The sequence below is a fragment of the Capra hircus genome, chromosome 9 (genome assembly GCF_001704415.2).
Source record: "Capra hircus breed San Clemente chromosome 9, ASM170441v1, whole genome shotgun sequence".
Classification (NCBI taxonomy): domain Eukaryota; kingdom Metazoa; phylum Chordata; class Mammalia; order Artiodactyla; family Bovidae; genus Capra; species Capra hircus.
This window is the reverse complement of record NC_030816.1, coordinates 30,628,080-30,645,347: the sequence shown is the minus strand read 5'-3', so window position 1 is coordinate 30,645,347 and position 17,268 is coordinate 30,628,080. Positions and strand designations below refer to the sequence as shown.

Here is a 17,268-nt window from a genome sequence, read left to right as displayed (position 1 = left end):
CCATTTTACTTCCAAAACATGGATCAGGTCCTCTCCTTTGGAGTAAAAAGACCTTAAATAAATGGTTTGTGGGATTTAAAATGCAGATACTTTATGTTTTACAATAACTAGACAAATAAAAAGAAGGATTCAGGATTAAGTATCCAGAAAGCCTCATGCTCCAAAATTGCTGTCACTCTTTCCTACAATGGCAGTTCCATACAATTAAAAGGGAGCCATTATCAGCAAAAATCTGAGAACAGTTACTTGGTGTTCACTGAGAAATTTTCAAATGGACAGATATAGGTCATAACAAATTCGTTGTTTTCTCATTCCTGTCCTCAGTATCAATTTCCCAAGCTTCCTTGATATAAATTGTAGAGGTTCATTAGAATAAGCAAGATCCGTGTTCTGATCACTACTGAAACCCCACTCAGTGATACACACACTAAGGCTGGAGATCTGTTAGCTACAAAAAAATGAAGGATTTTAAAACTATTCATAATCTTATCTAATTTCTCACTTTTAAAAAGTAATATCAACCAAGGAATATACCTTGGAAATCTGAGGAGGAATTAAAACATTTAAGCTGACATCAAATATGATATTTTATGTTTATGGGCCACAAACAGAGAGACAATTGAGTATAATGACATGTTGCTTTCAACACTGGGTCCTAAACTCAGCTCAAATATGTGAAGAATGCAATCCAAGGTGAATATCTAGTATCTATAGAAAAAAGAAACTGTCAAGCAAAAAGGAAATTGTGTTCTAAGCACCAATATTTACTTTGTGCTTCTCTTAAACAGTATCAAATACTCAGAATTTGTCACATCTTGAGAAGTTCAACTAATTTTTTTCCCAGATTTCTAGATTTTCCTCTCCTACTTAGAACTATCTACTATCACTGCTGTTGTTGACGTTTAGTCACTTCGTCATGTCTGACTCTCTTGCAAACCCATGGACTGTAGCCCACCAGGCTCCTCTGTCCATGGGATTCTCCAGGCAAGAACACTGGAGTGGGTTGCCATTTCCTCCTCCAGGGAATCTTCCCATCTACTATCACTGCACACTACTGAAAGGTTTTAAAGCAGCTTTAGATTAAAAAACAATTTTATGTAAACTGTTAAAAATAAGAAGAAATAATACAACCCACGTACAGGAGACGTCTATAAGGCAGACAGCACTCCAACAGGAACAGCAAGCTGGCAGTCACTCCAAGAGCTCTACACCGTGCCCTCTCCCTCCCAAAAGTCATCATCACCCTGATACTTAGAGTAAATCACCTCCTTGCATTAAAAAAAAAGGCTTTATCATCCAAATATGTATTTCCTAGATACTACAGTTTGGTCTTGTGCATTTTAAAAGTATGATGTACTATTTTTTTTTTTTTAACTATAGGCTCCTCTTCTATCCCCGCTTCGCTTAAAATTTATCTGCGAAAGAGTCTAGGCCATGTACCCTGAAGAGATTTTCCCTGGAAACTCTGGAATTTCTGCCTGCACACCTGGGACAGTTCTACTTACTACTCTGTCCTCTGTTTCCTGTTTATATCCTTTTAGCAATATTAAGGACAGCATCTGCAAATTATAGAAGGCTGAGCGTGTCTGCTTGTTCCTCTTTTTATTAAATCTCAGTGGTTGCTGGTGGTTGCAAACCGGTGCTAGTCTCCCTCTCCCGTTTTCACTTAGTAGCTGGAATACTTTTATAAAGAAACACCTCTCCTTATACTACTTTGTTTATTCAGGTGTACAATTCATACAGAAAGGGCAATAATTGTTTCCTTGTATTAGTTTATAAAATAATACATTGGTTTCCTATCCTCTTCCAAGTGACCACTTTTTAAAAAATATCATGAACTCATTTAAGTCATGGATTTAAAAATATTTGGAAGCTTTCATCCTTTTGTAACTATCATGACTATTTCTGAAGCTCAAATTGTCTTCTTTGATAACCTTTAGGAATTTCTTCAAGTTGGCTGCTGAGTCTTTTTGACATGACTCGACTAGGCTTTACTAACTTCTCTGCTATTTTTATATATTCTACGCTCATTCTTGTACGTTTCATGCCATAGATCTGGAATCTGCCATTACTCCAAGGCCCTGAATTTTTGTGTGCATGTGAGCAATGATATTTCAAGAGACAGTTTTGCATATACACATACACAAAATAGCTCTTAAGTTTGTTTTGATACTTCCAATTCAAACTCCAGACTATCAAGTTTTTACTTCACCTGTATTACATCTGTATCTTCTTTCTTGCACTACTAAAATCTTGATGGTCAAAGACAAAGGGGATTACAGAATTTAAATATGCCATAAATACCCAACTGTTCCATTGTATGTTACACATATACCAGTCTCTGAATAATAGTACTAAAATCATCCCCAATATGATCAATGAAAGCATTCAAATAATTTTAAATATGCTTTCCTACTATTCCTTTTTAAAAACAGTAGTACTGCTTACTTTGTCAGAGTCACACACTGTACCCTCTAAGCCCTCACGAAGTTTTAGTTCTGCAGACAACTGTATATTTAACATTTACCACCAGTCCTTAGGGTTATGTCTCTCTAGCCATTTTAGTTTTCTGAAGCTCATTTTCTAGTATATTTCTCAGAAAGAGATCAGAACATACTCAAGTTCTTGCATGTTATTAACAGTTCGTATATGTCCTTTAGTATACAGAGGCCAGTTTCGCTGTATATAAAATTTTAGCATATTCTCTCTCAAGTGTCTTAAATGTTACTCTAACTCCAGTCCCAGCATTTAAGCAGTTATCAAAAAGTTCTGATAACCTAATTTTACTCATATGTCACATTCTTTTATTTTAAAGATGTCCCGAAGTTTTTTTCATTTTTCTCCTTTTCTTTAAAGGCCAGTAATTTTGCTAGTTCCTTTGATACTGCTCATTCTGGGTCCATGTTCTTCAATAAGCACTCCAGTCATTTAATATGTAATTTCAAATCATTTAACTTCAGGGAAGTGGGGAAGTTTCTTGAATTATGGGTTTTAGCATTTGTTTTATTCCCTGATTTTGGTTTTCCTCATCAGAGACGCTTATTGATACTGCAATTTTCTTTCCTATCTTCAATAGATGACGCTTTTCTCTTGAATCTGTCTTTATCTCTTCCTTTCTTTGCAATTTACAATTTTTCCTTTACACATTGTTGCTATTGCTGTGCTGCTGCGGCTTACTCTAAAGTCATGTCCGACTTTCTGTGACCCCATGGGCGTTAGCCCGCTAGGCTCCTCTGCCCGTGGGATTTTCCAGGCAAGAATACGGCACTACGTGTTGTGCTTGAGTTCCTACTAGTTTGAAAAGTGAAAGTTGCTCAGTTGGGTCTGCCTCTCCGTGACCCCATGGACTATAGCCTGCCAGGCTCCTCTGTCCATGGAATTCTCCAGGCAAGAATACTGGAGTGGTTAGCCATTCCCTTTTCCAGAGGATCTTCCTGACCCAAGGATCGAACTCAGGTCTCCCACATTGTAGGCAGATTCTTTACTGTCTGAACCACAAGGGAAGCCCTCCTTCTAGTTGAGTCTTTTGTTATTTCTCTTTACTTTATTTCAGAGTTTTTCCAATTCTGATTTTTTTTATTCATGTCTTTTTATTTTTAATGTTCTTTTTAGCTTGTTTTGAAATTCTGGGGTTCATTTTGATGTTTTCTCATGTGTTTTCCTTGTCTGTAGATATGTTATTCTTCTTTCTATTATTCTTCATTCTTTCGTTATTATTCTTCATTCTTTCTTTTTCTGACAATAACTTTGTATGGGATTTAACCTTGATATTTTCCTATTAATCAACTGTTTAATCTTATTTAAATGTTTTTATTGTGAAACATAACATAGAGAGAAAAGTGTGTGGAATATAAATGTACGGCTTAACAAATTATTACAAAGCAAACACCATCTTAAGCACTGTTCAAGGTTAAGAACTAGAATATCTCCCCTCCCCCTCCCAATCAAAACCGTCCTCATTCCCTGAGAAGTAGTAACAACTACCAGGACTTTCACATAAGCCTCCCCTCACCTATTAAAAAAAAAGCTTTTCCATCTAGATAAGCATCCTTAGACACCACTGTTTGGTTTTGCTTGTTCCTGAGCATCATTAAATGGAATCATGTAAGTCATCCTCTTGTTTCTGACTTCCTTCTGCTTGCTCAATTCCTCTACTACACAGTACACAACTGTAGCTTGCTTTTCTAAGATTTTTTTAATGTGGACAACTTCTAAGTCTTTATTGAATTTGTTACAATATTGTTTCTGTTTTATGTTTACGGTTTTGGGGACATGATGTATGTAGGATCTTAGTTCCCTGACCAGGGATCAAACCTGCATCCCCTGCATTGGAAGGCAGACACCTGGACCACCAGGGAAGTCCCCAGTAGTCTGTTTTCACGGCTGTGTAATAATCCAAACATAAGAATATACTGCAGTTCACTTTCCCAGTTTGCCTGGAGAAGGAAATGGCAACCCACTCCAGTACTCTTGCCTGGAAAATCCTGTGGATGGAGGAACCTGGTAGGCTATGGTCCATGGGGTCACAAACAGTCGGACATGACTGAGTGACTTCACTTTTCAGTTCCCATTTTGGGCTTCCCTTGTGGCTCAGCTGGTAAAGAATCCGCCTGCAATGTGAGGGACCTGGGTTAGATCCCTGGGTTGGGAAGATCCCTTGGAGAAAGGAAAGGCTGCATTCCTTTCCAGGAATCCTCTGGAAAATTCCATGGAATTTTCCAGCATTCTGGCCTGGAAAATTCCATGGACTCTCCATGGGGTCGCAAAGAGTCAGACATGACTGAGCGACTTTCACTCACTTTCGCATTTTACTGTTGATGGCCAGTTAGGGGATAAATACCTGGGACATAGCTGGAGGATATTCTGGGACATATCTTTTGGTGAACATGCATGTACAGTTGACTCTCTGTATCCAAGAACTCCACATCACTGAATTCAATCAACCAGGGATTGAAAATATTCAGGAAAAAAATTGTCAAAAAGCAAAACCTGAATCAACAGCACACGATTTACATAGCATTTACATTGTTTTAGGTAATATAAGTAATCTAAAGAAGATTTAAATTATACAACAGGATGTGTGTAGGACTTTTATGCCATTTTTTCTGGGCTTCCCAGGCGGCGCTAGTGGTAAAGAACGCGCCTACAAATGCCGCAGACAAAGGAGGCTCAGGTTCAATCCCTGGGTCAGGAAGATCCCCGGAGGAGGGCATGCAATGCACTCCAGTATTCTTGCCTGAAAAATCCCACAGACAGACGAGCCTAGCAGGCTACAGTCCATGGGGTTGCAAAGAGTTTGCACACTTCATGCCATTTTATGAAAGGGACTTGAGCACCCATGGATTCTGGCATCCAAGGAGGTCCTGGAACAAATTCGAGTTTGGTATACTGAGGGATGACTACAAAGTACATTCATATTTTGTTAGGCCGTCACAGGGCAATTAAAATTCATAATTAGTAGATATAGCCAAATTATTTTCCAAACTAGTTATACTAATTACACTTTAACCAGCAGGACATGATATTTCTCTTTTTCTCCCATCCTCCCTCCCTCTTTTCCTTTCTCCCATTTACATATTAATTCACATTTACTGACAATCTATGGATTAGGCACTGGGTATCTGCCTTAAGTCTGTTTGAGCTGCTATAACAACATAGACTGGGTACCTTATAAACAACAAACATGTACGCCTCACAGTTCTGGAGGCTGAAGTCCAAGATCAGGGTGTCAGCGCCTAGGTGTGTTCCGAGCCCCCTTCCTGGTTCGCGGCCTGTGGCTTCTGTGTCCTCGCATGGGGAAGGGCTCGGGAGCTCTGCTGGCCTCGTTCATAAGGCTTTAATACCATTCGCGAGTGCTCCACCCTCATGACCTGACCACTTCCCAAAGGCCTCAATACTATCACTATGGGCACCAGGACTTCAAAACACGAATTTCAGAGGAGCACAAACACTCAGGCCGCAGCAGTATCTAAAAGTGAATTAAGATGAATAAAGGTGTGCGTTTCCCGGGGGTCCTCTCCATCTCCCGTTTCTTCCCCCAGCCACTAGCAGCCGCTAATCTGTTTTCTGTCTCTAAGGATTTGCCTCTTCTGGACACAATATAAATGGAATCATACAAAATGTGACCTTTTCTGTCTGGATTCTTTCACTTGGCATCATGTTTTGAAGGTTTATCTATGTTGTATCATGAATCAGAATTTCACTCCTTTTGATGGCTGAATAACATTCCCTTGTGTATATATACACCACATTTTGTTTTTCCACTCATTAGGTGATAGATACTACCGGTGTTTCTGTTTCTTTGACTATTATGAATACTGATGTTGCAAATGAAAATTTGTATGTAAGTTTTTGCTTGAACATAGATTTTCATTTCTCTCAAGTATACACCTAGGAATGGAACTGCTGGATCACAGGTAATTCTAAGTTTAATACAGAATTAAGAATTTTAAGAAACTGCCAAATTGTTTTCCACTGTGGCAGCATCATTTTACACTCCCACTAGCACTATATAAGGGTTTCAATTTCTTTACATCCTTGCCAACATTGCTATTTCCATTTTTCTAATAGCCATCCTAGTAGGTGTGAAGTGCTACCTCACTGTCGTCTTTTTTTCAAACTGAAATATAGTTGATTTACAATGTTGTGTTAATTTCAGGTATTCAGGGTTTTGTGGGTTTTTTTGCATACTATATTCCATTTTAAGTCATTAGGTATAATTCCCTGTGCTATACAGTAAATCCTTGTTGCTTATGTATTTTATGTATAGTCAGTCAGTTCAGTCGCTCAGTCGTGTCCAACTCTGTGACCCCATGAATCACAGCACGCTAGGCCTCCCTGTCCATCACCAACTCCCGGAGTTCACTCAGACTCGCGTCCATCGAGTCAGTGATGCCATCCAGCCATCTCATCCTCGGTCGTCCCCTTCTCCTCCTGCCCTCAATCCCTCTCAGCATCAGAGTCTTTTCCAATGAGTCAACTCTTCACTTGAGGTGGGCAAAGTACTGGAGCTTCAGCTTTAGCATCATTCCTTCCAAAGAAATCCCAGGGCTGATCTCCTTCAGAATGGACTGGTTGGATCTCCTTGCAGTCCAAGGTACTCTCAAGAGTCTTCTCCAACATCACAGTTCAAACGCATCAATTCTTCGGTGCTCAGCCTTCTTCACAGTTCAACTCTCACATCCATACATGACCACTGGAAAAACCATAGCCTTGACTAGACGGAACTTTGTTGACAAAGTATTATCTCTGCTTTTCAATATACTATCTAGGTTGGTCATAACCTTCCTTCCAAGGAGTAAGCGTCTTTTAATTTCATGGCTGCAGTCACCATCTGCAGTGATTCTGGAGACCAAAAAAATAAAGTCTGACACTGTTTCCACTGTTTCTCCATCTGTATCTATTGACTCCATAGTCTTAATCTGTCCCTCCCCGCCTCTTCCCTTTGGTAACCATGTTTGGTTTCTATGTCTTTGACTCTGTTTCTCTTTTGTATACAGATTCATTTGTATTATATTTTTTTAGATTTCATATATAAATGATATCGTATAGTATTTATCCTTCTCTTTTTTCACTGAGCATAATTTCTTTAGGTCCATCCATGTTGCTACAAATAGCAACATGGCTAGTAATATGCATTTTGTGTGTGTAGGGCTGTATATACAGATACATAAACACAGACACACATAAATACCACATCTCCTTAAGTCACTCACTCACTGTGGTTTGGATTTGCATTTCCCTAACGACGAATGATGTTAAACACTTTTTCATGGGCTTACTGCCCATTTTTAGATTTTCTTTCAAGAAGTGTCTACTCAAGTCCTTTGCTATTATTTTAACTGGGTTGTCTTTCTGTTGTTGAGCTGTTAAGAATTCGTTACATATTCTGTATAGTGTATCCTGATGAGATAAATGATCTGTAAAGATTCGCTCTCCTTCTGTATGCTGTCTTTTTGCTTTCTTGACAGTGTCCTCTGATGCACGGAAGTGTTAAATTTGATGAAGCCCAATCCATCTGATTCTTTTCTCCTCTCACTTGTGCTCTTGGCGTCATATCTAAGAATCTATTGCCAAACCCAAGGCATGAAGGTTACTCCCCTGTGTTCTTATGAGTTCTATGGTTTTAGCTCTTATATTTAGGTCTTTGACCCAGCTTGAACTAGTTTTCACATAGGACGTGAGACGGGGTCCAACTTCATCCTTTTATATGTGGATATCTAGTTGCCTCAGTACCATTCATTGAAAAGACTATTGTTTCCCCTGTTTAACTGTCTTGTCACCCTAGTCAAAAATCAACTGGTCATAGATATACTGGTTTACTTCTGGATGTTCAATTCTATTTCATTGATCTATATATCTAACTTTATGAAAATACATTTTTTTTGCTTTTAATACATATATATTTTTTATTGTAGTTCTTTTTTTTCCCCTATTTCTTTTTTTTTTAACACCAAAAACATTTTGGGGGTAAAGCCAATCCAGTGCCACTGTTCTGACTTCTATAGTTTCATAACTAAGTTTTAAAACTGAAAAGTGTGAGTCTTCCAGTTTTGTCCTTTTTTGCCAAGATTGTTTGGCATCTTGGGGTCCCTTGAAATTCCACATGATTTTAGATTCCACTTGCCCATTTATGCAAAAAAAAAAAAAGGCAGCTGCTATTCTGATAAGATTGCATTGATTCTGTAGATATGAGTTCTACCATCTTTACACAGCATTTTGTCTATTGCATGTCTTATATATATATTTTAGAACTAGCTTATCAATGTCTGCTGCTGCTGCTAAGTCACTTCAGTCGTGTCCGACTCTGTGCGACCCCAGAGATGGCAGCCCACCAGGTCTGCCGTCCTTGGGATTCTCCAGGCAAGAACACTGGAGTGGGTTGCCATTTCCTTCTCCAATGCATGAAAGTGAGAAGTGAAAGTGAAGTCACTCAGTCGTGTCTGACTCTTAGTGACCCCATGACTGCAGCCTACCAGGCTACTCTGTCCATGGGATTTTCCAGGCAAGAGTACTGGAGTGGGTTGCCATTGCCTTAACTGCAAACCTCAATCCGTTTTCACTTGCCCATGGTCTTCCTTCCTGAAAGCTTTCCTCCATTTGTTACACAGGATGTCCACAAAACTAATTCATATATTAAACCACTGGAAAGGTTAATGCTTCCTTCTACCTTAGAAAATTTCCTTCTTAGAAGGGCAAGCTGAAATCACACTGAATGTAATTTCTCTCAGCTTTCAAGAAAAAGTAATCCACAATATATAAATTTTTTAATTTATGAAAATAATAATCTTCCTAGTCAAAAGATAAACTGTCTTACCTGTATAGCAAAAGTACCAACTCCACCTGAAGCGCCCAGGATTAAAACACTGCAACACAAAAGAAACTATCATGAAGATACTAAGCCAACATAACTGAATAAACAAACAAGATGTTTTCAACATGTAACTGGCTCAAAGATAATCCCCAAAGCAAACATTCAGCTTCCCAAGATTCTATTACACAAGATTTTTATTTATCAGGTTCACCAAGAATCCAAAAATGCTTAAAGTTAGACATACTATGAACTCTTTACCAAGAATACAAAATATCAAATACACCAATGATTTGTATTTTTAAAGTAGCTCAGATGGTTGTTGGTAACATTTGCCTTATAATTTTTCTAGGCTTAAATTACTATAGCTTTCTTTCTAAGAGCAAGCTTTGGGATCCTTTTCAGTGTGCTACAGAATATTCAGTTGCTCTCTAAGAAAAATCACATTCCTGACCACATTCTTGCCAAAGTGGAATAAACGTCTTTTGTTCAGACAAGTCCCATCACGCTCACCAGCTTTCATAAAGGGAAACCAATCTTATCTTCAGTTTGGTTTCTTGTTAAAGCAGATGAATCTGTTTTATCAGTGCAAACACGCTTGTGCTCCAGGTTTTCACCATGTTTGCTTACTGTGTGTAGTCTTCTTGCCTCTCCAGATCAAGGGTGTGCAGCCTGGGGTTTGTGGATGAGTGCCACTGAGGGCTGTGAGGGTAGGGTGTGAACCCCCTGAAACTGTGAACTGACTCAAACTGATGCAAAGTTTGGTAAGACCACGCCTAAGTGCATTGGGGAGAAGGGGGATCCATCAGACTTATCACCAAGTTCCCAAAGAAGGTATGATTCAAAAGAGACTCACTAGTAAAGAATCACTGCTTTACATATTCTTACATTTCATTCTTGAATTAAGCTAGAGCTCCAGTGAACTCCCTTCCTCTCACTACAGATTCAAGTCCTCAGAAAACTGTAATGAATTGCACTTTGGTGTTCTGTTACCAGTCTAGGCTGAGAGACATTACAAAAAGTTACTATTTGATATCTGATACTGCATTAGCTAAGGGGATACTGTTGAGAGAATTCATGAGAATTGTGGAGTGCCATATGGACTGCCCACTGGAAAAAAAAAAAACAACACCATTTTTCTGAAGACTAAGTTGTAACTGCAGGCTGTGGGTCCCTCTTTGACTCAGCTGCTGGAAAGCGCAGGGAACTCTGTCACCTACCTTAAGCAGGGACACCCGATCTTGGAACAGACATTGTGTTTATAATCTTAACTCTACTTTTGTTTTATTTTTTTCTCTCTTACCCAAATCACAGAAGGCTGACTGTCACCCTTTGGATCTTAGAAGTTACTGGTAATATTTTCAGTCAGCTATTCCTTTTGAAACTAACACCATCAAATGTAATTAAGACAAGTCTCTTTGGAAACGATACTCTTTTTAGAAGAGTTACTTTTAATTTCACAGAATTATAAATTGTAAAGAATAAAAAAAATTTAAAGATATACTCTTCCAAAAATCCTTCAATTCACAAATTTAATAGCCTTAATGCTTCCTAAATGGTGGGGGGGGGCAGCCTGCTTCACAGATACATCCAACAATTAGTTCATCCATGGAATATTTTACCCTCTTATTTTGGAAATATAAGTTTGGTCAAACTCTCATTTAAGTTCTTCACAATCTTATCTTTTTGCAACTCTGACTTCCTCTTAACTACTTCTACAACAGACTCTCCACCTGAGCCTCCCTGGTCCCCCTGCATGTACCCCAAGTCCTATGCATGCTGGCCCAGGTCTCAGGCTCTCAAAAGCCTTCACTGCCTGCTGAGATCTCCCTATCTGCAAAGGTTCACAGTTTGTGAACAATACCTGTTTGTCTGAACAATACCTCAGAGATGGGCCTGAGCCTGATGTCCACACTGCGCGTGGCATGCTCTTAACTTTCATTCATATGCTTGCTGCCCAAGCCATTCTGCAAGCCTCAAGGACAGAGACTTATATATGCCCAGCACTAGCCGTACTACCCTCGGTGTAGCAGATGCCTGATCCATGTTACTTGACTTTAAAATATTCGGACTTCCCTGGTGGTCCAGAGGTTAAGAATCTGCCTGCCAATGCAGGGGACACAGGTTCAATCCCTGGTCCAGGAAGATTCCACATATCATGGGGCAATTAAGCCTGTGTGCCACAGCTACTGAGCCTGTGCTCCACAGTGAGAAGCTTGTGAATTGCAACTAGAGTAGCTTCCACTCTCCACAACTAGAGAAAGCCCGCGCTCAGCCATGAAAACCCAGCACAGCCAAAAATAAAAATATAAATTATTTTTAAAAAAATCATTTAAATCTGCATTATATCTGACAATTAACAACAACTGCTACTACCCTAAATGTGGGAGTCACCTGGCTATTTGAAAAATTGCATTAAAGTTTCTTCCAATAAAGAAAAGCTTGAAATGAATTTCTAGTTCTCTTCCTAAGAATGCTGGATTAAGAGGATACCAAGTACAATGGCTTCCCTTGTGGTTCAGTCGGTACAGAATCTGCCTGCAATGCTGGACACCTGGGTTCGATCCCTGGGTTGGGAAGATCCCCTGGAGAAGGAAAAGGCTACCCACTCCAGTATTCTGGCCTGGAGAATTCCACAGACCGTAGAGGCCATGGGGTCACAAAGAGTTGGGACACGACTGAGCGACTTTTACACACACACACAAATACAATGGCTGCTCAGGGAACCAACGGGCAGACACATCTCCAGCCTCATTGCTCTTAGATCATAGCTTCCCCCCCCGCCCCCCCCATACCTCTTAATCCAAAACAGTCTCACTCCTCCATATAAAAAAGCAAAACCGTATTTCTCAGTGGTGCTTGGTGGAAGAGGGTGTGGTTCTGCGTTAGCAGCTTCAGTTCCTGATACTGCCACTTGGTGGCGCCCGTGAGTGCAGAACAGGCAAAGAACAAGCCCAATTGCTACAGACCAGTGGTCTGTGTGTGAAGCAGCCTGGGGACACGCCATTCTCTGGTCCTGCAAGTTCCATATTTTGTGCAGGCTTAACCAGGGCCTGTACTTTTCTTTAAACAAGGAAAGTCCTCAGATTGGACAGCAGGCAAATTTATTTTCAAGCCAACAGTAAGTCAGCTAGTACTCTGTGGTTTGAAGCCCTATAACTGAACAAACTCTTCTTGTACTCTTCAAAGCACTTTCAATAAAAAGGGAAAATCCTGCTGTCCCTTACCCCCAGCGGCCCTTCACTTCAGTGCTATAGAGTGGGAGTACTTTCTACCCAGCTGCAGTAATAGTCACCAGAACACTGAGACTTCAGCTGCAGTAACAGTCACAAGATACATTCAGACTTCACTGAAGCAGAAGCCCATTTGTCATGGAGAAGAAAAGTGTGCTGTATTGCTTGTTGGTTTATAAGCAGCAAGTACCCAGGAAATATACTCTTTGCAAAAAGCACTACAATTCAAAATTGCCAATAATTTTAATCACATTCCTCTCTTACTAAGTCCATTTGCCCAGCTTCTTTTCAAGTCAGTGGGAACTGAACTGTGGCAAATATAAAAATATGGGGGAAGAAAATATGAATAATTATTAAGCTTCTAATGCACTTTAAACCCTAGATTCTCATTTTCCTCTGTCATTTCTGCCCATCTTTCCACTCTTCCTAAACATACGTTGAGGCACTAAGGCAATGCCAACTTCTTTACGTGACTCACTCTACTCAGCATCTGGGCACCTAAGGCCTCTACAGTCACATTTTCAGTATCACAACCTTACGAGACATGGCATCCACACCCTAATCGCCTTACAAATAAAAAATACATGAAACACACTACAAAACAGCAGGCGATCCAGAAGTAGGGAATTGCCTTTCAAATTTCTATATTCTGGCTAAGCCCCAGAAATCTTCAAATGCCAGGGCGGGGTATCTAGAGACCCGGGGTCAAGTCCCCATGCCCTCATTAACTGAACCTCTAGGCCTCAGATGCATCTGCAGTGAACGATAATCACAGAGGGGTACTCCAGGAGTTAATGAATAAGAACTGGCATTTTCAATCTAAGTTAAGCTTATATTTAGTTTCTTCACCTTTCTAACATAGAACTATATGACCGTCACGACTGCTCTCTCCAGACCACATACTTGTCATAATGGAAATAAAAATAAAAGTCACATCACAAGAGCAGAGTACCCTTCATTAAGTTCTAATGGCTCGGAAACAGAGCTGATTTAAATATGGCTAAATCTTCCATCCGTAGAAACAAGTGATCTTTAAAAAAATAAGGATGAGACTGAAAACACATAAACTCTTTTTAGTTTCACCCAGAACTCTTAAATCTGGGGGGCGGGGGGAAATGGGTGAAAGAAAGCGGATCATAATATGCTAAATTTATTCTCTTAAGTAAGTGAGAAACAACTTGAATAAGGAAAAAAGAGCTATAAAACAAATCAACCAAGCACGACCAAGACAGTCTGGGTTTGTGTGTCCCCTCCTTCCAAGCCTCCCTAATTCATGCAGACATTCCCCAACTTACAGAAGAGTTCATGTGTAAATTAGCTGTTTGGAACTTTAAACACATTTTCCCATGAAAACAAAGCTACTTATACATCTTGGCAAGATGCCCAGGGTAGCCCTTTAAAAAGGTTTAGTTAACCCCATAATGGACCAAAAACCTCATAACAATGGTTCTATGAGACGTGTATTCAGAATTTCAACCTGGGGTACTGGGAACACAGCTCCCCAAACAGGACAGGCATTGGGAACCATCCCAAGACATTGATTCCTTCCATCTGGTGCCAAACAGAAGGAGTAAGATGGAGGGAAGGATCGTTTGGGATGGCGCCACGAGAATGGTTGAGAGGAGGATCTTCCCTGGAACTCACAGGGTTCAGGACATGCCGCCCCCAAACACAGCACCTTGGCAGATTGAATATTTTAAGCTGAAGGAATGTGAGAAACAGCAAAATGCGGGAAGGACTCTCTGACCTTCTTCAATGAAGCTGGCCACAAGACCCTCGGTAGAGGTTTGTGCCCTGTGCCCGGGGGAAAGGAGCATCTGATCTCCAGGACCAGATGAAGTGGGGAGCCAGAAAAAACCGGCCTTGCGGAGTTTTCTCACTTTATTGCGTGCAGCACATATATTTGTCCTAGAACATTTTCTCTACTCTGGAAAGGTAGCACAAAAATGCCCAGGTGTAAAAATCGAAACAGACTTATACAGAGAGCAAACGGGTCTCAGTAATTACCAGGTTCAAGCCCTGGGTCAGGAAGATCCCCTGGAGAAGGAAATGGCAACCCACTCCAATATTCTTGCCTGGAGAATTCCATGGATAGGAGTCCATGGGGTTGCAAAGAATCGGACACCACTGAGTGACTAACACTTTCACTTTCAAGGGAACAAAAGAATGCAGAAAAAACTCTTATCAGGCAAGAAAGGTAACAATAGCAAGAAAGTGAAGTTTCTCAGTCCTGTCCTACTCTTTGTGATCCCATGGACTGTAGCCCACCAGGCTCCTCCATCCATGCAATATTCTAGGCAAGAATAATGGAGTGGGTTGCCATTTCCTTCTCCAGGGGATCTTCCCAACACAGGGATTGAACCTGGGTCTCCCCCATTCTGGGCAGACGCTTTATCACCTGAGCCACCAGGGGAATCCCATGGAATAACAGCAAAGATAATGTCAATTGCTGTTGTTTACAATGTCATAGGTAAAGACTCCCAGTTGTTTCAGTGATAAAGATTAGCCCGAAGAGCTTAACTACCACAGGATGAGATAGCTGGATGGCATCAGTGACACAATGGACATGAGTTTGAGCATGCTCCAGGAGCTGGTGATGGACAGGGAAGCCTGGCATGCTGCAGTCCATGGGGTCACAAAAGTTGGTCATGACTGAGCGACTGAACTGAAGGAATGATGATATCGACCTTTTCTGGCTCTTGTGATCGCACTCAATCAGCGCTTCCAAGGCCAAGTCCCTACATGAATATGCACATTCTCTTAGCTTAAAACTTTTCCAAAACTTTTCCAATTTTGTTTGTGATCAGTTCACCTCAGTTCAGTTCAGCTGCTCAGTCTTGTCTGATTCTTTACCACCCCATGGACCCCAGCATGCCAGGCCTCCGTCCATCACCAACTCCCAACTTTACTCAAACTCATGTCCATTGACTCGGTGATACCATCCAACCATCTCATCCTGTTGTCCCCTTATCCTCTTGCCTTCAATCTTTCCCAGAATCAGAGTCTTTTCAAATGAGTCAGCTCTTTGCATCAGGTGGCCAAAGTATTGGAGTTTCAGCTTCAACATCAGTCCTTCCAATAGACACTCAAGACCAATCTCCTTTAGGATGGACTGATTAGATCTCCTTGCAGTCCAACGGACTCCCAAGAGCCTTCTTCAACACCACAGTTCAAAAGAATCAACTCTTTGGTGCTCAGCTTTCTTTATAGTCAAACTCTCACATCCATACATGACCACTGGAAAACCCATAGCCTTGACTAGACAGACCTTTGTTGGCAAAGTAACATCTCTGCTTTTCAATATGCTATCTAGGTTGGTCATAATTTCCTTCCAAAGAGTAAGTGTCTTTTAATTTCATGGCTGCAGTCACCATCTGTAGTGATTTTGGAGCCCCCCAAAATAAAGTCTGTCACTGTTTCCACCGTTTCCCTATCTATTTGCCATTAAGTGATGGGACCAGACGCCATGATCTTAGTTTTCTGAATGCTGAGCTTTAAACCAACAGTTTCCACTCTCCTCTTCCACTTTCATCAAAAGTTCTTCTTCATTTCCTGCCATAAGGGTGGTGTCTTCTGCATATCTGAGGTTATTGATCTCTTCCAGCAATCTTAATTCCAGCTTGTGCTTCATCCAGCCCAGAATTTCTCATGATGTACTCTGCATATAAGTTAAATTAGCAGGGTGACAATATATAGCCTTGACATATTCCTTTCCCTATTTGGAACTAGTCTGTTGTTCCATGTCCAGTTCTAACTGTTGCTTCCTGACCTGCATATAGGTTTCTCAAGAGGCAGGTCAGGTGGTCTGGTATTCCCATCTCAGAATTTTCCACAGTTTGTTGTGATCCACTCAATCAAAGCTTTGGCATAGTCAATAAAGCAGAAATAGATATTTTTCTGGAACTCTCTTGCTTTTTCAATGATCCATCAGATGTTGGCAATTTGATCTCTGGTTCCTCTGCCTTTTCTAAAACCAGCTTGAACATCAGGAAGTTCACAGTCCACATACTGTTGAAACTTGGCTTGGAGAATTTTGAGCATTACTTTACCAGTGTGTGAGATGAGTGCAATTGTGTGGTGGTTTGAGCATTCTTTGGCACTAAGATATGCAGATGACACCACCCTTATGGCAGAAAGTGAAGAGAAACTAAAGAGCCTCTTGGTGAAAGTGAAAGAGGAGAGTGAAAAAGTTGGCTTAAAGCTCAACATTCGGAAAACGAAAATCATGGCATTTGGGCCCATCACTTCATGGGAAATAGATGGGGAAACAGTGGAAACAGTGTCAGACTTTATTTTGGGGGGCTCCAAAATCACTGCAGATGGTGATTGCAGCCATGAAATTAAAAGATGCTTACTCCTTGGAAGAAAAGTTATGACCGACCTAGATAGCATATTGAAAAACCAGAGACATTACTTTGTCAACAAGGGTCCATCTAGTCAAGGCTACGGTTTTTCCAATGGTCATGTATGGATGTGAGAATTGGACTGCGAAGAAAGCTGAGCACCGAAGAATTGATGCTTTTGAACTGTGGTGTTGGAGAAGACTCTTGAGGGTCCCTTGGACTGCAAGGAGATCCAACCAGTCCATTGTGAAGGAGATCAGCCCTGGGTGTTCTTTGGAAGGAATGATGCTGAAGCTGAAGCTCCAGTACTTTGGCCACCTCATGCAAAGAGTTGACTCACTGGAAAAGACCCTGATGCTGGGAGGGATTGGAGGCAGGAGGA

The 17,268-nt window shown here is 40.7% G+C and overlaps 1 protein-coding gene across 3 annotated transcripts in view; it reads right to left on the bottom strand.

Moving 5' to 3' along the window:
* RTN4IP1 (reticulon 4 interacting protein 1) overlaps positions 1-17,268 on the bottom strand; it is a 53,194-nt gene that overhangs the window by 14,886 nt on the left and 21,040 nt on the right. For all 3 annotated transcript variants that reach the window (XR_001296074.2, XM_005684608.3, XM_005684606.2), the window contains exon 5: positions 9,317-9,365. Coding sequence is in view for 2 of the 3 variants with exons in the window: in XM_005684608.3 (XP_005684665.1) it covers positions 9,317-9,365 (49 nt within the window). In the remaining variant the exon portion in view is untranslated. The remainder of the gene's footprint in view (positions 1-9,316; positions 9,366-17,268) is intronic.